The sequence below is a fragment of the Fundulus heteroclitus genome, chromosome 9 (assembly GCF_011125445.2).
Source record: "Fundulus heteroclitus isolate FHET01 chromosome 9, MU-UCD_Fhet_4.1, whole genome shotgun sequence".
Lineage (NCBI taxonomy): Eukaryota > Metazoa > Chordata > Actinopteri > Cyprinodontiformes > Fundulidae > Fundulus > Fundulus heteroclitus.
Window position 1 is genome coordinate 1,976,520 of NC_046369.1, and position 25,759 is coordinate 2,002,278.

General features: G+C 39.7%; 1 protein-coding gene across 1 annotated transcript in view; it reads right to left on the reverse strand.

The window, feature by feature from the left end:
• The window catches only part of comp (cartilage oligomeric matrix protein), a 26,077-nt gene extending 318 nt beyond the window's left edge, over positions 1-25,759 (reverse strand). Inside the window, exons 1-18 of the mRNA XM_036140809.1 lie at positions 25,572-25,759; positions 18,484-18,557; positions 18,254-18,305; positions 17,939-18,087; positions 17,394-17,531; positions 16,018-16,095; positions 14,862-15,014; positions 14,633-14,737; positions 14,418-14,525; positions 14,184-14,343; positions 13,915-14,033; positions 10,881-10,933; positions 10,599-10,792; positions 5,531-5,709; positions 5,389-5,437; positions 4,073-4,269; positions 2,840-3,012; positions 1,000-1,139 (exon numbers count right to left, since the gene is read on the reverse strand). Coding sequence (XP_035996702.1) covers positions 1,000-1,139; positions 2,840-3,012; positions 4,073-4,269; positions 5,389-5,437; positions 5,531-5,709; positions 10,599-10,792; positions 10,881-10,933; positions 13,915-14,033; positions 14,184-14,343; positions 14,418-14,525; positions 14,633-14,737; positions 14,862-15,014; positions 16,018-16,095; positions 17,394-17,531; positions 17,939-18,087; positions 18,254-18,305; positions 18,484-18,557; positions 25,572-25,638 — 2,188 coding nt within the window. The 5' untranslated portion in view covers positions 25,639-25,759. The remainder of the gene's footprint in view (positions 1-999; positions 1,140-2,839; positions 3,013-4,072; positions 4,270-5,388; positions 5,438-5,530; positions 5,710-10,598; positions 10,793-10,880; positions 10,934-13,914; positions 14,034-14,183; positions 14,344-14,417; positions 14,526-14,632; positions 14,738-14,861; positions 15,015-16,017; positions 16,096-17,393; positions 17,532-17,938; positions 18,088-18,253; positions 18,306-18,483; positions 18,558-25,571) is intronic.

The following is a 25,759-nucleotide window of genomic DNA, read 5'->3' on the forward strand; positions in this document are numbered from 1 at the left end:
ATTACATTGATTGGACAAAGGGCTGGACGATAAATCAATAACAATACAGATCGATCGATAGACGTATGTCGATGATAGAAAAAGTTCAATAGAATAAAAAAATAATCATCTTTATTGTCATTGCAACCATACATTACAATGAAATGTGTTCTCTGGGAGCAATCTGGCCTTAAGGGTCCTGCTCAGAGGCTCAGAGTGGCAGTCTGTGGGAGTTGAACCCAAAACCTCCAGGACACAAGCACAATGCTCTAACCACTAGGCCACCACTTCCCCTACAAAATATTGAAAAATGGCCAAAAAACATAGATAAAAAAAAAGCCATGTAGGTCAATATTACAGCCATTACATCCTCTCAACCAATCACAAACACAGACCCAGGAACCAAGCTCCGCCCCCTTCAAATAGATCAGAGAGCACATGTTCTTTTTAATTTTTTTAAAACTTGCAGTTTTGGTAAAAAGTTGGTTGAATAAAGGGTTCAGTTTGAATTCAGTGTTTGTGTCTGTTTTTAAAAATAGGTCGTTAAACAAAAGCATAAAATGGCCAGGGTTGTACTTAAAATATATGTTTTGAATTTGTTGATAATTATCAATATCGATCCAATATGATTTTATCAATATTTTATTGATATGCATTTTTTCCTATATCGTCCAGCCCTACTTGGACATTTTGTACATGAAAAAACTTTGTTTTTCATCAACAACACGACAAATTAGTGAACAGAATCAGTTTTTTTAAAACTCAGCTTCAGTTCTGACTTCTCTGAATTATTTCTTCAGCATCAAGCTATGAGATGATTTTATAGTTTTATCGTGATGTGAAAGATTAGAACCTGTAGAGTTTCCATGCTATTTAAAGGAAATGTTCAAAACGTAATTTTTCTCTGCATAAAATGTGTAAAACAGTGTCCTAAAGTTTGCTGGAATACACCAAAGCAGAGGTAGATCAGGCCCTGGAGCAGAAGGGAAAGCCCTCCAGTCTCTCAGAGCCTCCACTCACCGTTGCAGCGATAACGCAGGTTGGCCCAGATGATGTTCTCCTGGGAGAAGCAGAAGACTCCGAGTCGGCCTCCTCTCATGGTGGCGTCTATGATGACGCCTGTGTCTGCAACCATCTGGGAACCCTCATAGAAACGAACCCTGCAGCAGCAGCACATGGCAGCAGAATCCCCGGTAAAATACCCTCAGCATAATCACAGTTTTATCACACACAGTCGATTTGATGACATCAAATGAGACACTTTTGAAATTTCTCGTTAGCATCCAGCCAAATGAACTTACATGGAATTTCCCCTTAATGATTATTAATTTTGCCTCGTCTAGTGCTCCTCTTTCATGTGGGATCCCACAAAGCTCTGTTTTTGGTCCGCTTCTATTTACAGTTTTTATGTTGCCGCTTGCAGCCAATAAAATCAGCATCAGTCATCCTTCCACAGGATCTACAGATCTACTCTTATGTGAAGCCGGGTTGCAGCAATGATCTCCATATTTCTACCGCATGTTCCAGGGAGTGGCCCTTCCTGGTGGTCACAGCCACTCTGGAACCGGCCTCCTTTGGACCTCCGTCCCATCAGGGACATTTAAAAGAAAACTAAGGGCTCATTTGTTCAGAAAAAATAAAGTTCCTAGGCACATTGTTCTTTAACTGAATTATTCTGTTTTCTATGATCTTTTGGAGTATTTTTATCATTTTACTCTTGTGTGTTTTGGTCTCCCTCTTAGAATATTCTGAAGCGCATTCTAAATCAATAAATGAATGAATGAAATAAATAGCAGATCCTAAAGACACACATACATATTCACTGAACATTTGAAGGTCCCTCTTTTTACTTTTCAGATGTCTTACTGCTTTGCTTTTCTGTGTTTTATATTTTTAGTTTTTTTTTTTTATATGGACCTTCTGTTTTATCGCTTTTCTTTCTTCAGAACTGAAAAGCGCCTCTAGAGGTCCGTAAGTTGCCTTTTTTGTACATAGTTTTGCAAATAATTGTATGTGGGTATTTTATCTAACTTTACCATACAGTTATTTAATTTATTATTCATTTATAGTTATTGCAATGCTTGTATTTACAAAAAATGGTGAATGTGGCATATGTACGGATTCATTGTGTGCAAACTGTGTGGTTATTTGAATTCGACTTTGAGGTTAATTGTTCGTATTTATAATTTTTAACTATGACAATTATTATTTCAGTTATTAACAGGATTTTTATCTAGTGGTTAGGACATTTATATATATTTTTTCTGATATTTTGGTATTTATTTGTAATTCGTTTAGCATATAAATTAGGTGACATCGTCTTATTCATCTAAGACTGTGGGAAAAGCGATGCTATATGATTTATTTTCTAAGTGTATGTTTAAAATATAAAATAACCATATAAAATATAACCTAGAGCATTAAATTGGCTCTTTTTGCTCTGTTTCTGTTTTCAATTAATCCTGCTTTTTTCACTTACTCAGCATAATTCTTAGATTCTTATTGTTGTCTTGCCATTCTGTGGCTCCTGCAGTCGTTCTGTCGGCAGTTCTTTTCATTCCCTGCCTGCATTAATGTTATTTATTTCATCCACCAGACACCCTTTGCATTGTGCCTTCATTTTGAATCCTCTTCTCCCCCCACAGAGATTTTTACGATGCTTCCTAACACCACAGAAGTGAGATCTCTCGCGACGCTACAGGCATCACTGCTAAGTGTGTCTCCATGTATTTACCTCAGGTGTTTAATGAAAAAGGCAAATTCCAGGAAGCTGATTATTCATTTTGCATAAGAAACCATCTAAGACTGTAGCAGCAATAATTTCCCATTCGCCCCGGGCCGATATGAGCCCGGTCGGTACCTGATGTAGCCGTCCGCGGGTCGGTGCTGCAGGAACCAGCGGTACGAAGTCTTGTCCTTCCAGCCAACGTTGCGAGGGTCTTTCCACAGCAGCTTCACCTGGTCGCTGGTGTCACCTGTGTGCCACAGGGCGTTCCTCAGATTCTCACCTGGACCCGTGTTCGACTTCACCGCCTGCTCACAAACGGAAAATAACAAAGAGTCCTCATCTATGAGCAGTTGTTCCCATTCATCTGGTCTTATCAAGCAGCACTTCTCCATTCTCAGTCCACATTAATGGGAGATTTTTCTTTGTACTCTTTTTGTGACGTCTACCATGTGAAATAAAAAACTACGGCTTTCTTATCCGACTGAATCGATACCCTTTGAGGAAGAATAGCAAGAAGTCAGGCTGTGTTGGACGAAAACCAAAAGAAATCCTGTTTGCCAAATCCCATGTAGGGGACAAAGCAAACATGAGGGAAAAACCGCGCTGTGGTCAGATTTGACACGTTCCAAATGTTGAACCAGACATGCCCCTGAACACGCATCCCCGCCGTGAAAGACGAGGAAGAAACTGGAGCTGTGATCGCAGAGGTGCCTCTGAAAACTGTTGACCCAGGTGGGCTGAACAATAATGTAATACTTTTCATGTAATATCTTCCTTTATTTAAAAATTCTGCACTGCTTCATCATGCTTCATTGCACGGGTCTGTATTTGCAATGTGACAGAATGTAAAAGGGGTATGAATGTTATTGCAAGGCATAAAAGTCTTTTAAATGATTAAACCAGGCCTTTCTCTGAGGCAGAGATTGACAAGAGCTGCAGTGACTCTTTCAGACTTCGGAAGCCTGTCCACACTTACAAAGACATTTTTCTGAATAAATCTTTAAAAACATAAAGAAATAAGCTCTTTCATGTATGATTGTGCCACATCATAACATGCACAAGTCTGCTAGTTTAGGTGTTGCTGCCCCTGGACTTCTGACCTGCTTACAAGGGTAAGGCCAAATAAATAATGTGTTGTTTGTCTTTGTTTATCTTCTTCTTGGCTGCTACCAAACTCTTGACTTTAAAAAAATAGTTTTTAATGGAAATTCAGTGTATGCCTCTTCATTATGGAAAATGTATCCCCATAAAGAGATTTGAAAGCAGACCAGTAAGTTTTCACTTATAGAACTTGGAAACACTCATTAAAAAGGCAAGAAAAACGGACAAAGAGTTTGGCTGGAGTGTAAATTTCAGCCCAGCTACCTTCAGCTGGATGCCTTGTTGAGCCACGGCTCTGAACGGGTTGGCCTGCCAGTAGATCTGCTCCACCTGCTTCCACATCACCACGTAGAAACTGGAGCTGTCCTGGTAGCCGAAGATGAACCCAGCGTAGTCGTCGTCCGTTACCGTGTTGACATGGAAGGTCCCTTCAAAATCCACGCCGCTGAACGCCGTGTAGCCTGCAGGACGGCGTCCGTGCACACAGATCAGATGCACAAAACAGAATGTTTGGCAAACATTAAGTGTTTTTGAGACTGTTTAGAAAAGGACCTTACAGACGGAGCAAGAGAAAATACAACCGTACAAACCCAACTTCCTGTTAGTTTACACCAAGTAAAGAGTTAACTATTAAATCATGATAGAGAAGTCATGTGTTTCTGTTTTCTCTGCTCTCAAAAGCTGATTTAGAGTATTTAGAGCAGGGGTGTCAAACTCATTTTGGTTTAGGGGCCGCATTCAGCTTAATCTGATCTCAAGAGGGCCACACGAGTAAACTCATTGCAAGATTAAATAGAACTAATAAATGTGGACTTGTTGTTGATTTTTATATTAAATTAATTTCACTTTTACACAATATATTATAAATAACCTCAGCGTTTTTAAGAAAAGTATGTGCAATTTCAACAATACTTTTACTCAGTCAAACATTTACTTGTGCATTATGCATAAGAACTGATCACAGTGATTGTACAATGTTGAAAAACATTTATTCACATTTTTTGGAACTTAAAACACTGTCCTGTATGACAAAATACATCAAACAGATAAAAATTAAGAAATGATTAAAATTTTTCCACACCTGAAGCTTAATCTGCTAATTAAAACACAGCGCCCCTCATGGACAATATAGGAACTGCAGATTTTCAATTAAATATACAATTAAATGTACATGTTTTTTTCAAGAATTGTTTTATCATTCTCTTCCTTTTATCTCCTCTTTCTTTCACCTTTTCTTTTTTTCTTCTTGTTCTTCCTTTCCTCTCCTACTTCCCCATTGTAGTGTCCATATCATTTGAGTTATTCCCCGCATGAATCATAATAAAACTATTCACATTCATAAATCAAGCGGAGCACTATGGCAAAAGCAGTACTGCTCCACTTGTGAAAGTCAAATCTGATGAGCTCTTTTTGGCATTAAAACAACAATTCTTATTGCCACATTGCCAGACAGGACACTGTTTTTTTTTTTTAATAATGATAATGCATTTAGCCACAGGGCCAGACAAAATTGTTCGGCGGGCCGTATGTTTGACACCCCTGATTTAGACCTTCCCCAGATGTCCATCAACTGTTCTTACCAACAGCCAAACCAGGGTCGCTGTTCATAGTCTGGACGATTTCTCTTCCCTGCGCACACAGAAATGTTGATTTCAAAATGAAACTTAGCTTCACAGAGCATTTGGTGAAATAAATAAAGAAGCTGTCGGAAAGCTCTCCGACCTGGTTTAGGACCACCCAGTTGGGGTCTATCTGTGCGTCTCCCTCAGGGTCGAGAACCACCGTCTGGTACTCCCTGAAGTCAGTGAGGGTAACCTCAGCGTTTTCAGGACAAGCATCGATGGGATCGATGATGGTGTCGTTGTCAAAATCCTTCTGACACACATCACCCACACCGTCACCTGTGAGAGGAACAGATAGGGTCATCATGAGAAAACAAAGTGCACCCGCTTTCAGCTTAAACAGAAAACACAAACCCCACTGACATCATTTAAACCCTAAAATGTAAACGCCATGTTTAACAAAGAATGTAAATTATTTTAGCGGCAATAACTTTCAGTCTCTCTCACTTATGTGAAGGAATATTGGCCCACTCTGCCTCAGTACATTTATATTTGTGGACATACATTTTTGCACACCTCTGTTGTCTCCTTTCAGGTCATCTTTTCATTCCATGATCTTGTTCTTTAACTCTTGAGATTCACAGAAAGGAACTAACACAAAAGTTGAAATTGAAGTTGAAACCAACGCGGTGATGCTTGTTTTCACCACCAGGGGGTGCTTGAGAGACAGGAACAGAAGTGTGCAATGGATGCACTGAACGCCGGAAAGCAAATTAAAGCTATAGTTGGTAATCCTGTTCAGAAACACTTTTTGTTATACTGGGTGAAATGATCCTTCCATTCTGACAGTGCTCAATAAATTATGTATTCAGAAAAAGGAGATTAAAAAAATTGATCTCTGTAGGAGCTGCAGACCTGTAAAAACTCAAAGAGCAAGGATTGGTCCTGCTCTTACCCTCTGTCTTTAAAGTTCTGGGGGAATCACCTTATCTGTTAGTTGTCCCACATGCCAATCAGTCTGACGCGCTCACCTAACGCCCTCTTGCTAACTGTGCATGCACACTTCTAGTGTTTATATATCTGGATATATATCCGGAAGTGGTTAGCTTAGCAGTTAGCTTCGGAGTTAGCCATTCATTGCAGCTCCGCTGCTCTCACCATAAACTTTAAACATGGCCGAGAGTTGCAAAAATTTCTGAAAAAAATAAAATATAACCAATGATTATGTTGTATTTTTTTATCTCTTCTACAAAATGCGATCATTTTAAAAAAGCAAATCCTCAGATTTTTCTGTAGAGAAGGTTATGGAAATCACTGTAGATCCAAAGGTCATTGCCCTTATTGAAAGATGATCAACCAGTTTGCAAATCATTTTGGGCTTGAATGGGAATAAATAAAGGATTTTTTCTAACAGTATAAGAACAGGTATACGTAAATCATATAGATCCAAAATTTAAAAAACAATAACATTTGCACATTTGCTTCATTACAAGATGATAATCCTATTTCAGGTTCTTCTGAGTTTGATTGAAAAATAAGCCTTATTCTCAGCAGTATATTGGGTTAATATAATATTGGGTTAATATTCCTTTGAAAGCACTTGCTTTATTAAGTCAATTTTAATTAATACATTTAGAGAACATTTTAAAGGGGAAGTCCGGTCAACAAGGAAAAATCAGGGTATCATTAGCTATAACTAAAACTAATACGTTTGTGGTTATTTAATGAACTTATCTTTAATCAATAAGAAAATAAAAACATAAATTGTCGTCTGAATCACTGTGTATGGGGGCTGACATTACTGCCCATATTTGGGCAGTAAGGGGCGTTTGACATCACATCCTGGGGCGTGGAAAAGCGGAAGCGGCGACAGCATTTCTCTCCGCTTTCCATGCAAAGTCAATAGGAGCCGTTCTACACAGCTGAGATCATCAATAATTTTTTCGGATTTCCAGAGGACTTCACCACTGACATTCCCACGAGCAATTGCTAAAGGAACAATGCCCACGTACATGGCCATCGGATGTTCCAACACAACTGGTAAAAGTGGAAAAAACATTGCTTATTTCAACACAGTCACTTCAGCGATCTCTCCTCCGCTGTGTGTGTGTGTGTGTGTGTGTGTGTTTGTGTCTGTGTGTGCGCGCGCTCAGCTGCAGCGCCGTGCAAAGCTGTGCTCCGCCCAGCATGTGCTGGAATGCTCTTATATTTTAATACTTATACTATAATAATCAGCTAACTTAAGTCACTTCAGCGATCTCTCCTCCGCTGTGTGTGTGTGTGTGTGTGTTTGTGTGCGCGCTCCACGGCTCAAAGCCGTGCTGCGCGGAGCGCGCACATACACACACACACACACACACACACACAGGCGTGTATAGATATATTCTGTAGGACCCGACTGAGTTTGCAATGGAAAAAGGTGCGCTGGATTCCGTCAAAAGTCCGGTTTCTGTCAAGAAACTCTTCTAAAACATCCATATCGCTATCAGATGATGATAGCTCCACAGAACTCTCATCACTGTCACTAAGTACTTCATCACTCTCTGCTTCGTACAGAGCACCAGCCCTCGCCATCTTGGAAAATAGTGCGCGTGACAAACAGAGCGTTGAAACTTGCTCAACAGCGGGTCCGCCGAGTGACGTCAAAAAATGGGAGGTGACAGTACTATTCTTGACCAAGATGGATTCCTCCAAATAAACATGATTAAATGAGAATTATTATTAATTAAAAAAACGTATAATTTTTTGCACAGTATGTAGTAGTTTTATATTTAAAGTACTTTCAGCAGTTTGAATTCTGATTTTGACCGGACTTCTCCTTTAATGCACCATAGTCTGCATTTGAGTAAAGGTCCTTGGATAGATTAAAGAGAATGTAAAAAGTGAGGTTAATTAAAAGACAATTGCTTCATGTTGTACCTAACATTTGGAATTTTTTGGATTAAAGATTTAATGTGTCGTATAATTTTGCCCTTATTTTTAAAAAAAAGTTTCCATCCACCATCTGCACATAAAATCCCCCAGGCTGCACTTAGGACATGCCTCGTCTAAATAAAGCCACTGTCCCGTTCACAGTTTTTCTCATCTCTTCATGCCGGACGGAAATTAGCCAATATTACACCCTTGATTCACCTCAGGAGGCGGTCACAAACTAATTTCCATTGTGGGTTGTGATGTATTGATATGATCCAAGCAAAGGCATCAACAGAAGCAGCACCATAGTCTGCAGATAGACCAGAGACATCATATCATCATAGAAGGTCCATGTGACCTCGGATCGGCAGAGCCTGATGCAGATAAAAACGTGCTGAAGGGCGGAGCACATCAGCCTTGCTTTTAGTTAAAGCACTGAATACCTTTGGAAAACATGTCTGAGGACCATGACAGAGAGCTTGGCCCTTCATGGGTCTTATGCTCTTATGAGCGTTAAATTATAGCCACATTGGTTCCCTAATTCCAGCTGCAGGCTCTGAAAGCACACGTGGCCCCTGATTTATGGAAATAGATATGGATGGTGTAAAAACGACAAAGTGTTTCATCTTGGAGATTTAGCGCGTGTGTTTATTGTGCGACTATGGTCTTAAAATGGGCTTTAATGTAATTTCACAGCATTTCAAACAGCTGAGTTGAATCTGACTGGTGGATAATTTCCTGGTGGAGCAGCCGGTCTCCTGGTGCAGTCAGCAGCAGACTGTGGAGATGATGCTGGAGTTCAGGAAAGGATCAAAAGGGTGGATTCTTCCTCCATCCAGGACTTGTACATGTTTATAGGGTCAGGAAAAGGGCACCTAACATTTCTGCAGACCCCACACATCCTGGACACAAATAACTTGACTTTTACTTTCAGCTCGGCGCGACACAGGGCTATTTCCACAGAGACAGTTTCTTCCCAAAGACTGTCACTCTAATAAACACCATATTTATACGTAATGTCTGCACACGCTGAAGCAGCAGTGGCGGCTCCTGCCAAATGTGTTGGGGGGGCAATAGTTACAGTGATAGCTAAAGTGACCCATCTAATGGGTGAACTAACAGCTACGTCAACCCTGTTTACCGTCAGTGCTTTGTGAGTTTGGACTTACAATTAACATTTCACACATTTTGATGTAAAGTCAACGCCCAAATCTTCATCTTGTTATCACCCTCTCCTCTTTTCTATTTCGTCTTCCATTTCTTCTTTCTGTTACTGTTTTTTAATTTTATAAAACCATCTACCTGTTTTTTCTTCATCCCACCTTTTTTGCCATTTTTCCATAAGTTTTTCTTTAATTATTCTCTTTCCCTCAGATTTACTTGTTTTAATGATAAAACTTATAGGATTTTGAATCGCCCTCTTTGCCAATTTATTTGCCCTCTCATATATATTGGTGTTGTTTGAGTAATTTCTAAATCATTTATTTTAAAAAAAATTTTTTTCGTTTCAATTGTCCATCCAAAACTCCTCATGTCTTTCTTTTCTTTTTCCCAACATGGATTTAAAATTTAAAAGTTGGATAATCTGAGTTTTTACCTTTTAAATTCAGCCAATAATTTATTTCTAGTTTTGTTCTTCTTAAATCTAAAGGCATTTCTCCCCTACTTCAATTGCTGCTGTAGGTGTGGTTTTAAATGCTCCAGTACATTTCTCACACTTTTTTTTAAATCAAACTTTGTTCATACTCGGACATTCTTCTTCTCACACCTGACAGTAATCCAGCAGATCTACATACTGTATGACATAAATACGTTAGTGCGAGCGCTGTCGGAAGCCATAGAGAATGCATTGCAGAGCCTGCATATTAAAAAAAAACATTCTTAACGTGAACGTCTATGAGAGAGATCAGGGCGATATTCAACCATGTTGAAATCGTCCAAAAAGAGGCGGGACACAGGAGGCGACGTACTCAACGTAACATTTAACGCAGATTCATTGGTTTAACTTATAAATTCCCTCCTCTCTCTTTCTCTCGTTGGTAATGCGTCGCCCAATCGCCCTGATGAACAAACCGTCTCTGTGAAGCAGTGAAATCAAAGTTAAGTTCCTTGTTTTATCCACACAAACCTGGCCAACAAAGCTGTAGCCAAACAGCCTTTAAGGTTACGGGAGATGATAAGAACAGGCTGGTCTTATTTTATGCTAACACAAAACTCTGCTCCTTAAACATGAAGTAGCCCTGCTTGTCGTGACTGTTTCTCCTTTATTGGGTTGATAGCAACAGGCTGATTGATCTTCGAGTATTCGTTCGTACCGTCTAAGTCCTCCTGCAGAGGGTTGGGGACCAGGCGGCAGTTGTCGGGACCAGGTGGCAGCAGGTCGGGGATGCCGTCATTATCATCATCGTCATCACACTCATCACCCTTTCCGTCTTTGTCGGTGTCCAGCTGAGAGCTGTTGATGACGGCTGGACAGTTGTCCCGGCTGTCTTGGTGTCCATCGCCGTCACTGGAGACAAGTTCATGAGATAAAAATTTACGCTGCGAAACACTGTCAGCAAACATGTTTGATGTCATTGATGAAGGCAGTGGCCTACCTGTCCTTGTTGGTATCACATGGGTCTCCAATCAAGTCATTGTCTGCGTCCATCTGACGAACATGGCATTAGTTGTTATTGTGACACAACAGTGAGAAGCTGTCGGGCTTAAAGGTGCTAGCCATGTTATTTGACTTTTTTTATTTATACGTCAGAAGCTCACTCTGGTTGCATACAAAGTTTCTATGAAAGATTGTCAGGACTTGCTGGTGTATTAGTTATTATTTTTGGCATTTTACGCTTTGTATTATGCTAAGTTTGTTGATAAATAAAGCCTTTCATGTTTATTTACAATAACAAAGGAAGTACGTACTGCGCGGCAGGGGTTAAAACAAGGAAGCGGCTAACAGCTATTAGCATCTCCCAACGAAACAATGAAAAATGGTCCAAGATCTAGTGTAAAAAAAAAAAGCAAAAAAAAAAAAAATTATTCTAGGAGGGAAAAGACTATAACGTCTCTGGGAATACATTATGAACGTTGATGTTCACTGAAGCGGACGCTAAACTTGCAGAGGCTCAGATCTGACCGCAAAGTTGACCTTATTAATACTGTGATAATAGATTACTATTATTACAGTACTAGTAATGCTCTTCTTAGCCTCTACAATCTGAAGTAAAAACAACATAAATAGATAGATTGATTGATTGGTTCTTACCTTGATGATGTGTTCCTGTTTTTTCCTGTATTTTAATCATGTAAAGCACTTTACATCGTCTCTGTACTGAAATGTGCTATACAAATAAATTGCCTGTTAGCATTTATGAACGGGAAATTAATTTCTCCGTGATGTTCTGAGATAAGGCCCTTAGAGTTGCTGTTAGATTGTTTTATTTTTAATAACGTTTGGTCTTTGATCATGCCGAGCGGCTCGGTCCGGCATTATTATTAACAGTGATTTATACATTTTTATTTTATTTATTATTACGCTTTCTGATAGTTCGGCAATACTGCCAGTAGATGGTGCCCCATTGTTTATATCTGCCCATCGCGCCGGGTGCTTGGGTTATTTTTAGGCTTAAAAAGGACTATTAATACACTATTAGGATGGATGCTTGGTGTAAATAACCTTATTTTATAGTGATAAAACAGTTTTTGGTCTTTTTTATAGGCTATAATTTGTCACTATATACCTTTAAAGCAACACTTCAGCAAACCTGATAACCATGTCAACTGCAACAACACATTAACGATTATCTCTGCTCACATTTAGCTTTGCTTTGCATAAAGAAACATGATAGGAGAAGATGTGTTAAAACCTTGTAGAGAGAGGAGGAATAGATGTGTTTGAGAACAGTGGAGAATTAACACGAGATACAGTTTAAGCTGCACAACACAGTTGCCCTTTAACTTTAGTTTTTAGGACATTTACATATGTTGGTACATAATTCAGGGGATTTTCCTGTAATTATTTGCTTTTACCAAATTTAACTCGTGGCCAAATCTATTCAAAACCCATTATTACTCTTGTTACCCAGCAGATAATTAACCCATTGACCGGACCTTCGACACACACCTCCTTGACACTTTCTCCCATGTTCCAGGTGAGGTTGGGGACAAGGCATCCAAATGGGCCTTTGTTAGGACTTCTGATGCAGGTATGGCTTCTAGAAGCTCTGAGCTTCAGGTCATTGCTGTCCTGTTGTGACAGCAACAGGATCCATTGGTCGACAACGGCCACGTTAAAGAGGCTGTTAAGACATGGTTGTATCTGCGGACTCATGAAACAGCTGACAGCTGGGAGGCTAGAAGGACCTAGGCTTCTGTGAATGACGAAGAAAAAAGTAGACACTATTCCTTGAAGGAGTTTTGGAAAGCTGCGGAGAAGAAATTTCATTTGCCCTCCAGGAAGTTCTAGCAACACGTTTGAAGATTTGAAAAAAAAGGGAAAACATGGACTCTTCTAGGCTGTTTGTCTTGTAAAGAGACAACTGAGAGTGGTAATATTGTCTAGTTGTGGAAGGGATACTTTCAAGATCTTTTTAATCCAGCCACCATGTCCTCCGTGGAGGAGGAGCAAGTCTGATGGCTCAGAGCAGAACTAGTCAGAGGTGGTTGGAAACCTCCTCAGTCTGCAGGGTGCCAGTGGTGGACAGGGTTGTGGATCTCTTGGTACTGACACACCTTTTCATTGTGGCATGAACGATAGAGACAACACCCATATGGTAGTAGCACCCCTGGTTGGTGGTTCAAACTGTTCATTAATGGGACCAGATAGTGTGTGTCATCTATAGAGGGATTGATAGAAACCAGTATCTTAAAAAACTCTGACTGATTCTTGGATTCAGGAGAAAGAGTTTGGCTTTTGCCAATGGAAGCCATAAAGACACATCATTACTTTTGTCTTGTTGTTGAGGGGGTAATGGTAGTTTGGTTGTCTATACCTGTTTTCTGGAGAAGGACCCCTTTATTCCCCTAAATGCCTGTTCAGGGAACGTTTGGTGCCTGTAGTGTCTTCAAGAGCCATGCTATTCTTGTATAACAAAAGCTGCCTCTTCTCACCAATCCTATTTATGGTGTTCTACAGGTGAAGGAATACAAGACCTTTTACCATGGTTATTGGTACGAGTTGAGGAGCTTTGTGGTACGACAAATCCTCGACAGAATCTAAAGGTATCTGAATAAGTCAATAATCCTTCATCTCATTTCAGACATCAGGCTGATAGGATAACTCTGAGTTGGAGCATTTGATAGGTTATATGTGGAATTAAGTTGATTCCTTCATATGAGTTAAATATTTCTCCAGTTATTCAGTTGTCTTTGTCGTCTTTGGTCTTCTGTTGTTTCATGTCAGCTGTCTTCTTGATTCTTGACTCTAGATCAAGGCTCTATATCACTTTTTGAGTCAATGGTTTAGGACATCTGTCTTATGCAGCACAGTGTGTTGCATAATTAATAATCTAACTGTTTGTGACCCCTCTTGGAGGCCTTAACTACTCCCCCATGACAAAACCCATGTCTAAAAGCATCACTGCTTTATTTTAGAGTGCCGCTGATGTGCGGGTAGTTAAAGAAAAAGGAAAAGACATTCTTCACCTGGTCAGGGTTGGGAACGTAAGGACAGCTGTCGCAGGCATCTCCCACTTTGTCTCCATCTCGGTCTTTCTGGTCAACATTGGGAACCCTTTTGCAGTTGTCCAGGTGATTTGGGATACCTGGGGTTAATAATAATAATAATAATACCAGTGAATACGAGGCAAAGCTTAAGCAAGTCAAATTTTGACTAAATCTTCAAGATTGCTGATTGAGTTATCAGGATTTCCATTGTTGGATTATTGTCTAACTGGACGATAAGGAACTCTTACCATCTCCATCCATGTCTTCGTCACATTCATCACCATATTTGTCCAAATCTGTGTCTTTCTGGTCGTTGTTTTTGACCGCTCTGCAGTTGTCACAGGCGTCACCAAAGTCGTCCTCGTCGATGTTTCTCTGGTCCACGTTGGGCACCAGCTGACAGTTATCCTGCGGACACAACATTTAGTCTCTCCGTTCCCGAACCAGCAGAAAACCGGCAGGGTTTAAGCTCGTGCTCCAACCTGCATGTTTGGGATCCCGTCCCCATCTGCGTCGTCGTCACAGGCGTCTCCGATTCCGTCGTTGTCAGCATCCTCCTGGCCGGAGTTTGGCACGGTGAGGCAGTTATCCTGCAACAGGAAAATCTCTTGTTAGAGTTTCTTGCCTGAAACACTAAATCAACCTAAAGGTATTCGAGGCACATTACCTGAAACGTGGGGATAAAATGGGATCTCACCTTTTTGCAGTTCATGTCAGGACAGTTCAGCTTCTCATCAGGGAGCCCATCAATGTCTGTGTCTGTGCCGCAGAGGTATCCATTGCCCGCCCATCCCACGCCGCACTGCAACAGTAGCAGATTATCCAGGAGCTTTTTCTATTGCTTATGTTTTTTTTCTATACACAACATGCTAAAAGGATGGAGGCCAACTCATCAGACAGCCAAAGTAAAAGCTGAACGGCGTCACCTGACATTCGATGGTACCCTCTCGGTGGACGATGCACTCGGCGCTGGCGTGGCAGGGATTGGGCTGGCCGTTCCCACAAGCTCTCTCCGGCTTACAGCCACGCCGCTGGTCCCCAGCATAGCCTGGCTTACAGGGGCCACATCTAAACGAGCCCTAAACACATTAAAAAGCCTTTTACATGGTTTGGTTCATTAATTAACTGACTGTAGGAAAGGAAATGAATGTATATTGTTTTTTCAATATGACAACCTTCCCAAAAGGCGTATTTTAGCAGAAAGTGGATTAAAAAAGTTACTGTGCCAGGTTTGGGTGGTGTGAATACTATTGGACATACTGAATATACAATGGTGTGATTGTTGACTGTCAAATAAACATTGTCTATTAGATCTGTTTGCAAGAAAACACAAGCAATAACTGAAGCTGGTTGCGATAGTGCGCACGCCCTTGCCTATTCTTTTTTTTTTATTCAATTTCAGCCTAAGTCTCCTTTAGTAGGAGCCTATCAGCATCCCACATCTCCATTTAACTATATTTATACACATTAACTTTAATGAATGGGCTGCACAGTGGGTAGCGCTGTTGCCTTGCAGAAAGAAGGTTCTGGGTTTAAGTCCAACTCTGGGCATTTCTGCATGGAATTTGCATGTTCTCCCTGTGCATCCGTGGGTTCTCTCTGGGTACCCCAGCTTTCTCCCACAGTCCAAAAACATGACTGCTCGGTTAATTATTCTCTCTAAATTACACTGAGGAGTGTATGGTTGTGTATCTATGTGATGGAATGGCAACCTGTCTAGAATGTACCTTGCATCCCCCGTATCCCTGCAACTAGAATCATGATGAGGTTTTTTGCATTGCAACACCCTGCTTAACATCTGCAGAAACTTTTGGAAAAGTTGACAATGGTTTGATTGAAACCAATAAATTCATCTAGATTTAAAAAAATGTGAATAAAAAGAGTGTCAGTCTTCGTAAACACGCACAATACAAGAAAATTGTTAAAGGCAGCTGTACTGCATTGAAGTTAAACTGTGCTGCTTGGCTGGATTCAGTCTACCTGCAAGAGGGAAATAGTCCTAAAATCCTTTTCTTTAGTGTTATCCTGGAGAGTGGTACATCTGCGGGAGACTGAAATGAAACGTGGTGCTGTTATACTCACAGGGGTGTTCATACAGACAGAGTTCTCCACACAGCCTCCATTATTGGGACCTTCACACTCGTCAATGTCTTTGCACACCTTAAAAAGGGCAAACAGTAAGACAGAAATGCTTATATAGCACTATACACAGAAACACAATGATTTAGACATGAATGAAGTTACGTCCTGCTGTTAAAACTTTATTGAACACGTGTTCAGCTATTTTACGATTTACTAAGTAATTTAATTTAGCCTACCTGCAAACTATGATCCAATTTATTAGCTGTGATTTCTGAGGACAAATAATATGTTTATACTTAAAATCATATATTTTCACTGTGTTATATGATGCACAAGTTAGTTTTTTTTTGCTTCAACTGACATTAAATCAGAATACATTTTTATGGTCAGTTATGATTGCCAACAATATTCATATTTTCGAATTACCATTATAATGAGAAAGATTTTTTTTCTAGAATTTTTTTTCTTTTGTTGTATTTGGTTTACTTGCTTTTTAAACTGCAGACATTTGACCCGGATCGAATGTTTCGGGTATCTCCCCATAAGCGTCTGTTAATGGTTTTGATGAAATTTTCTCCCATTCCAGCAGACAGAACTGATGTAACTGGGTCAGATATGTAGGTCTACTTAAAAGCTCTCTGCCCACATTTTGGGACTGATGGTCAGCCCAAAATCATGACTTTGCCGTCTTTAATCCCCTTTGCAACTGACTTGGGCTGGTCAGACCCATTTGACCTCCTAAGATTAAACTTCCTGACTGATGTTTTGAGATGTTGCTTCGCTATTTCCACATAATGTGGCCACCACTGAGGGGTGCTAGTAGTTAGAGCATATATGTATATATATAAGTCTTGGTTTCAGCCTAATGCGAATACTTCCAACTTTTGTCACAACTACAACTTGCAGATTTTGATTTAAAATAATTTTGATTCAACCAAAAAGGCAGGCATCTCTCAAAACATAATCAAACAAGGTAAAAGGAGTATTAATTTTGATAATTTTTTTTTACAGTTTCTTGAAAAAACAAAAAAATCACTTAGGAAAAGCTATTTATACCCTGCCTTCTCTGATAGTCTTTCATACACTTATTATTATTGCAGCAATCAAAACCTTCTCATAACTGCTGACCAACTTTTTCTATCTTTCCGCCGGTCTTTTGATGATTTATCTTTTTGTGTGGAGCCTCCTCGCCATCACCCTAATCTTTAGCTCCATAGCTACAGAGTCACGTCAGGTCTCTGTCTGGGTCGCTCTAACACGTTAATATTCCTTTCAGCAAGAACAAACAGGTTAAAATAAATGATTGCTTTAACTATAAATCTGCCTGGGGCATGGACAATTTGGAGTTTAACTGTAAATAAACGTTTAGTCCTGACCTGCTTGTTGGCTCTGGCGAAGGCAAGCCCGACCCCCTGGACCTGGGGTCCGGTGTATCCAGCGGGACAGGACCCACAGCGGAAACCAGGTGAGGTGTTGATGCAACGGACACCCATGTGGCAGGGAATCACCGTGCACTGGAAACAATGGAAACAATGCAGACAGAAAATTAAAACTCTTGATGTTGGTACTTATAGGGCTCCATAAGGTTGGCTGGTTGGTTTTGACAGAAGAGTAATTGTTCCTTAAATAAATCAGATGGGTCAGATAGATTTAAACAAACATTTTCTGCAAAGACTTTCAACCAATTTACTGACCTTCATCCTGATATACAAAATAGAAACATGCAAAAAAGGTGGTTAAGACTATAGCTTTCATTTTGTTTGCATGCATAATTAGTTCGGAGCGTCGAGAATGTTGGCGGTTTTCAGGATTTAAGGTATTACAAGGTATGAGAAGATGCCGTCTGTTAAAACCCAATCTGTGAGGAATTAAAATAATTTATCGTGCTGCTCTTTAATCTAATATTCTTATCCCTGCATACCTCATCCACGTCGGTGCAGCGGGTACCGTTTCCCTCCATGCCGTCAGGACAGGGTCCACACTCAGGACCATCAAGGGACTCCGTGCACTTCACTCCGGGGTGGCAGGGGTTGGGCTCACAGGGGGAAACGGGTTGAATACCTCCCATTCCTACGAGACATAATCTGATCTGTAATTTTCTCTTGTGGTTTCATCTCATCCAGTAATGAATCCTCCTAATGGAGGTACTTCTGGGATATTAATTCTGGGAATTTATGCAGGATTTCATTCACTGTAATCTCAAATCTGGAGCAATAAAATGAGCTGACTGACTCACCACAGGCTTCACACTCCATCACCGTGTTCTTCAAGAACACGATTTCTCTAACCTGCAATAAACAATCAACTAATTAAACATCCTTAGCTCCTTAAATTAGCACAACTATGGGTTCAGACCCGCTTTATAAGTAGGTCTAAATCAATGTAATGAAATGTCTAAATCTAATTAGTTTTAAGATGCTAATTGTAAACTATTGCAACATATTTATTACAGTGAGGGGGGTTTACCTGTTGTTTCAGCAACTCTTTAATCTCAGCCAAGGCCAGGTTAGTCATTTTAATCTGACTGATAATTTCTCCATCTGGTACAGACAGAAAACAGCACCTAGTCAAATAAAGAGCTCAACAAAAATGTAAATGCCAATTAATTTTATCTTCAATATGTTCTGCCTGGGATTTATTCAATTCAATTCAATTCAATTTTATTTATATAGCGCCAATTCATGAAACATGTCATCTCAAGGCACTTTACAAAGTCATGTTAGTCCATGCAAGATACAGATTCTGCCAGAAAATACAAATTATTTGTATCTTCATTCATCTTTCTTTTGAAAACTACTGTAATACACAAGAAAAATTTATTTTGTTGGAAGCGAATATTCAGGGCAAGTATCATAATCATAATCTACAGCAATGAGCATGTACTTTTGACTGAATAACAAACTAATCAGTTAACTAAGCTTTATTCTAACCAATAAAAGGCAGCAGAGCCATCTGATATAGTTTATTGTTACATTTTATTGCAATGTCTGAAGAATATGTGTTTTCGGGTCACAGCTTTTCACTGGTTTCAGTATATTGCAACTGGTTGCCAAAGTCGAGTAAACGAATGAATTCGCAGCCTAGACAAACCACAGCCTTTTTAAGAGAAAAGCAGAGGTCCACGGAACATATTTAAGAGCGTATTTACTTTAAATGCAATGATTTGGTCGTATATATGTGTATTTACAGAGTCCAGATGCGTGAATAACTAGCAGTAAAAAAAACAACAAGGCCTGAGCTGCTGTGGACTCGACCAATAACACAAGAAAAGGGACATAACAAAGTGACAACCAGGCTAGACGCACTGAATCATGGCAGCTAACATAACAGCTGTCTTATTACACATTACACCGCGTATAACAGATGTGCACATCCGCTGGGAGCCCCACAGCTTCGCATGGGGCTCTAAGCGTTTTGGGGGTAAAAAAAAACACTTCACTTCAGCTATTTTATCTTAGCCGCATCTCGCTAGCCCCCTCCGCGGTTTAGCACTCCACAAACCCAAAAACACAAAATTTATGTGGCAGGCTTTTTCCTCTCTCCCTCCCCCGTATCTTCCCTGCTTCTTTTTCAAGGCTCTATTCACATATTCTCCAAATTGTACATTATGGATCTGGTCAGCTGGCCTCTCAACGCAACTGATCAAATTTATACTCAACGAGGAGACTGGGTGAAGGAGAGCCCCTGTGCCTGAATGGACACACAGTGGGAGGAGGAACGTGTGTCTTTCCATTTTCTCAGTCGAGGATGTTATAAATGTGTTAGGATAACAGGGTTTCTGTTTTTTGGAGCTGGCGGTTACCTGGAGTATCAAGAAATTTGGAAAACGTTGGTAGCTGTTTCGTTCAATGTCAAGGCTGCTTGAACTATGTGAGGGATATGTAGAGCAGTAGTGGTTTCTGAACTATCTGGAAGGTTGGGAACAATCTTGAAGAAAGTTGGAAGCCTGGCTTTGCCAGAATGACTACAATTTTTGCTTTTTTGGAATTGCCATTGAGAAGAACTAGTGAGACTTTAAGGCAGACAGAAAAACAAGAGTCCGCCTGCCCAAGACAAATGTTATTATCAGAATCTGGCCTCCCCGTGTCGCCCTTGAAAGGCAGACAATCCTGATTTCTCCTGGATGTTATGTAAACAAGTCGCTCTGGGACATCTGTGACCTGGAACAGAGTGCTACTGAACTGCCTGATAACGTCCCGTCACTATCAATGACTTGGACTGCGAGGGCTATCTGCTACAGTTGCCAGACCTACACTAACACACACACACACACACACACACACACACACACACACACACACACACACACACACACACACACACACACACACACACTGCCTTCACTGCACCTTTCCTCTACTCTGTTGCTTTCTGTGTTAGCTGTAGTGCCAGAAAGGTCAAATCAGAGACCCCAAGTTGTAGCTTTAAGGATCTTGTTAATGTATGAATAGAAACAGTTAAGCTTTGAATTTTAGTCTTGTCAAGGATTTACTCAGCTTAATGTAATGTTTTTCTTTTGGTAAAATATGAATACAAATACTGTAATTAAGCTTTAAAATGTTTGTGATGAAGCTTGTTCCAGTGAAACAATGAAGCAAAAGAAGTTATTCTAGTTGTAGCTTTAGAAAAGTTGGATAAAATTACTTTAGATCAGAAACCCTCAAGGATTTACCTAGTTTATTTCTTATTATGTATAGAAACAATTAAATACTGTGATTTTATGCTTTCTGTATGCTTGCTAATGTATGAAATAAGTCTAGTCCAGGATTTACTCAGCTAATTAATTTGTTAATGTAAAGTTTTTTTTCCTGTGTAATATTTCCCTGTGTAATATTTTTCTGTTCATTTACAGCACTATGAATTGTCTATAAGTGTTATATAAATAAACATGGCTTGACTTGTCTCGGCCAACACACAGTAAGGCAAGGCAAGGCAAATTTATTTATATAGCACAATTCAGTACAGAGACAATGCAAAGTGCTTTACATGATTAAAATAAAAAAATAAAAGCAAGTAGGGATAGAATGTAGATACGAAAAAGAACATTAAAAACAGTAAAACAGTTTAACTAGAACATTCAAAGGCAATTTTAAACAAATGTGTTTTTAATCTTGATTTAAAAGAACTCAGGCTTTCAGCACTTTAACAGTTTTCTAGAAGTTTGTTCCAGGTAAGTGGAGCATAGGAACTAAACGCTGCTTCTCCATGTTCAAAGGTAAACTGGAAGGGAAAGAATACATGGTTTTCAAATCCTCTTTGAAATAAAAATCTGAAAAGTGTGGCAGATCTTTTTTAGCCCCCTTTGATCTGCTGCACGTTAACATAATCCAATGAAGTTTTCATTGCACTCAGGAATCACTGTGCTAGTACACAGAGTCCTGTGTCTAATTTAATCTCAGCATAAATCCAGCTCTACATAGAAAACGTGGTGGCATAAGGTGGATGACTAACACTGCACACCACTCTCGACATGCCATCCCCATGCTGAAACATGGTGGAAGCAGCATCATGCTGTGGGATGCTTTTCCTCAGCAAGGACAGGGAAGCCCATAATTCAGCACATTAAAATCTGTGGGAAGGTGGATGGAGTGCTGCTGGCCTTAGGTATAGTTTAGCTCAAAGCACTGAGACGTGTTTCTACAAAACGTTTACTCAGGCCTGTAAATACAAATCCACACCAATCTTTTCTGGTATTTATTCAATCAGTCATTCAATCATAAAACTCCCAAAACATAGAAGGTCGAGTTTGTGACTTGACAAAATGTGAAAAGTTTAAGGGATATGAATACTTTTGCAAGGAACTGTATATAAAACCCTTATGCAATTTAAAAACATAAAATACTGTAAATCATGTAGCCATGAAAAACATCAATAAATTGAAAAGTCAATGTTTTAAACATGGCTTTTTACCTATTTTTTAGGTTTTTTTAAATTTCAGTGTGGATTTTTGATCAATTTAAACTACAATGGTTTTATGCTAAGGAGCAAAAGTATTTTATTTTGTCCTAAAACAGAAATAAGGCCACTACTAACAACCAAACCCCTATAAATAATCTTTATCATCACTTTTTCTTCCCAATAACATTTTGTTTTGGATAATAAATGTCTTTTTTTTCCTACAATTATAAATTGAGTGGGGTTTTTTATTTGTCAGCCCCATAATATCTTTGACTGCTCTCCAGCTGGACAAGCTGCCGTTCCTTTGTGCAAACAGAAGTCCAGAAAGCTCCTGTAAAACCTGAGGGGGCAGACTTTAGTATGCACCGATACCTTGTGATGCATCAACTGTGTCAACATCGTAGCTCATTGTTAACAAATGGTGAAATACCAGAACATTAAAGGTCTGTCCGCCATGAGACTTTACTGTCCGTGTGGTCGCGGCCTGTGTACATTTCTCCTGGTGTTAACAGTCATGAATCTGTTTGAAAGCTTAACTCTGGCCGCTTGAGAATTCAGTCTGGTAAGCCTGAAACTCCTTGGCCCAAATACAGCCGGTGTGTGTTCAGGCTCCAACCCGAGGATCTTATGCAAACACTGAAAAGGCTTACAAAGCAGCACTTTTTTTTAGCACACAAAACAGCACTGAGATTTTATCAGGGGGGGCTTCATATCTGATCACAGTCTGGCCTTAAATAAATGTAAAAAGTAAACAAAATACTCCCGGCTAATGGTTCTCTGTTACTTTTTTAAGATCTTTCCAAAGCGATCCAATTTTCATAACATAATGATCCACTCAATGCCAAATAGTTTGCCTTTCAGAGCGGTTCATTCTCAGAGCATTTGCTAACATTCAGTAAAACAATAGTCATAATAAATGTGCACAACTTTTAAAAAAAACAGGTTGAAAATAATTAAAGCTACAAGCGTGCAGACCAGGTTCACTTTCCAATTCTCCCTTTTCAATGGGCGCTTTGTTAGCTGAACCTCTGCGACTAAATTTAAACTCCCCGGGGTGTCCGTACAGATTTGTCTTAAAGAACATGATCCAGAGCCTGTCTGATCCTGAAATCCACTTCTTCAGAACCCACAGATCTTTTTCTGAAACAGCTCATTCGTTCGCTGAAGTCTGCAATGTTTTGACTCCGGCTCCATAAGTGATTTTCCAGATATGGAAAGATAAAGGATTTTCTGGAAGCTGCATTTTCCAGCCAAGCGTAGGTACGGGAATAAAAACCAGTGGGAGTTCTCGTGTGTCTGCAAGCAGAACGATATGGCTTCTTCATGTCATCCTATTTCCTGACATCTGCCCAAAAAGTATTCAAAACTATCCTAAACACGATTTCCCAGAGATGTTCTGTTGGGTTTAGGTCAGGGGGGCATGGAGACCCGTCAATGGTACCAATTCCTCTACCCTCCAAGAACTGCTTGCATAGTCTTGTCACATGAGGCTGAACATTCATGCACCAGGAGGAACCCAGGACCAACTGCACCAGTGAAGGGTCTCACAATGGGTCAAAGGAGTTCATCCTGATACGTAATGGCCGTCAGGGTGCCGTCGTTTATCCTGTACAGGTCTGTGCATCCATCTGTAGATCTGCCCCCTGTGATGTTCTAGCCACTAGGAGCTAGAACATCAGAGCTTTAAAGGTCGCATTATCAGCCTCTTATGGACGTGGGAAGCTAATTAGCTTCATACACAGGTGGGAAGCTAATTAGCATCATGCTAATTCATCCTCTTGGCTGTATTCACAATGAATACAGCCAAGAGGATGAATACCAGAAATGTTGGTGGATGCATATGCTTCTCATATAAGAAATATTTTAGAAGTACTTCTCTTTGATATTTGTTTGTGCTTTTATTTATTTATTTTCTCCAATTATGTTCAAAATAAACAAATAATAAAATCAAAATCAAATAATCAACAAAAGAAGAAGAAGAAGAAGAAGAAGAAGTACTTTGATACCATCTAGCGTGCAGAGTGTGAACTACAAATACTTGCACCAAGAATTTGGCCGATAAACTCAGTAAATAGTCTTAGCCTAACGTAGGTTGTGCAATCAAAAACACATGTAGGTTAACTAATACATCAGACGCATGCAAGATATGACCAAAACTCAAAAGTTTATTTCTAATTTTAAGTTTGAAGCCTTTTAGCAACACTAGGCAATTAAGGAATGGGATTAATTAATACTGATATTATTTAGCAATATCTATAATTAGTGTATAGTTATAGAGATTGCTAATTGTGTGCATGGATTTTAACTATTCAGCTTTGAACCAAAGGATTAGATTACAGTAAATTTGAAAAAAAAAATATGTATAAATAAGACAAATCATTACATAATTCATTAACTATAAATCCTAATACAATATTTCCTAATCAAGAAACAACGGATAAAAGTGTTGGGGACAGTACATTAAAAGGATTGTTCAGTATTTAGCCATATATTTGAAACACTATGGGATAAAAAAATTATTGTTGTTCAAAAACATGTTAAAGTTAAATTTTTAACACAGATTTTATATTGTGGAAAAGGCAATAGGAGCTCATGAGTCTGTGCAGCAAAGGTTTTAGTTGTATTTAAAACACTCTAATGATGAAACAGTAGGCAGTGGCTGTTGAGAAACATATATTTTCATAAAAAGAAATTGTCTTTTTTGTTTGAGCAAAAATAGAAAATAATTGTTTGTTTCATTCCTTGAGTGCCTGGTGTCACAAATTAGCATCATACCTAAATTTACGTAAGTGGTATGCGCCGTTTACAAACTAATAATCTCTAATTGAGTCAGGGCTGCAGAGTGGAGCAGTTGAAAGCACTTGTCTTTCAGCAAGAAAAGTTCAAGAAAGGAAGAGCAAGAAAGGGTTCAAATCCCTTTCTGCATGGGTTTGCATGTTCTCCCTGTAAATGCGTGGGTTCTCTCCAGGTACTCTAGCATCCTCCCACAGTTCAAAAACACAACTGTGTCTCTCTAAATTGCCGTTGGGTCCGTCTACTTGCATGGTTATCTGACTGGTTCAGGGTGTTCCCCCGACCAAAATAGTTTAGCAGATTTACAGATTTACATCTTGATGATGAGCTCAGTCGAAGTGGTTTATTAACGCCAGTCCGTCGTGTTCTCTAAAGCTCATCTGCTGTTCCCCTGGACAGCAGAAGAGCTTTGTGAGAGCAGAAGCCTCCTGAGAGCGAAGCACAGGAAATATGTTCCTCTCATCAGGAGCCACTCTGTTTGCTGACTGAATTCCACGATAGAAAGAGACGACAGTGGAAATAAATCACCGTCTGCCTTCATAAAAGGTCATTAACTAGGAAGGCAAGAGTCTCAAAGTAATTATCTTCAACGTCTTAAGTGAACGTAAGATTTACTGGAAAGGTTCTCCACTACAATGAATTTCCTGGGTTTTTCTGTTTGTTTGCTCACATGAGCATTGTGCAATAGACCTATTTGTTTACTCCTCTGTTAAAGATCCTGCTTAACTGTCTTGACTTTCTATCACATTTAACATTAACCTTAACAACAGAAACCGTAATAATTACATTATATGTTTATTCCATGTCGGTTATCCACAAAGACTATTTAAAATAAGTGTGAAACAGAAGCTTTTGGCTCCTACCTCTCTGTCCCGCTACGACGTGTCCTCCAATGCAGAGGACACAGGTCAGCCCAAAGAACCACAGCATGATTGGACCGTCCAGGAACTGCAGCCTCGTCTTTCTCCTTCCTTGGACTCGGTGTCAGTGCTCCTCCTGCAAGCCTGGTTCCAGCAACGCTCTTTTATGTTCCTCCCCTGCTATCAACCCC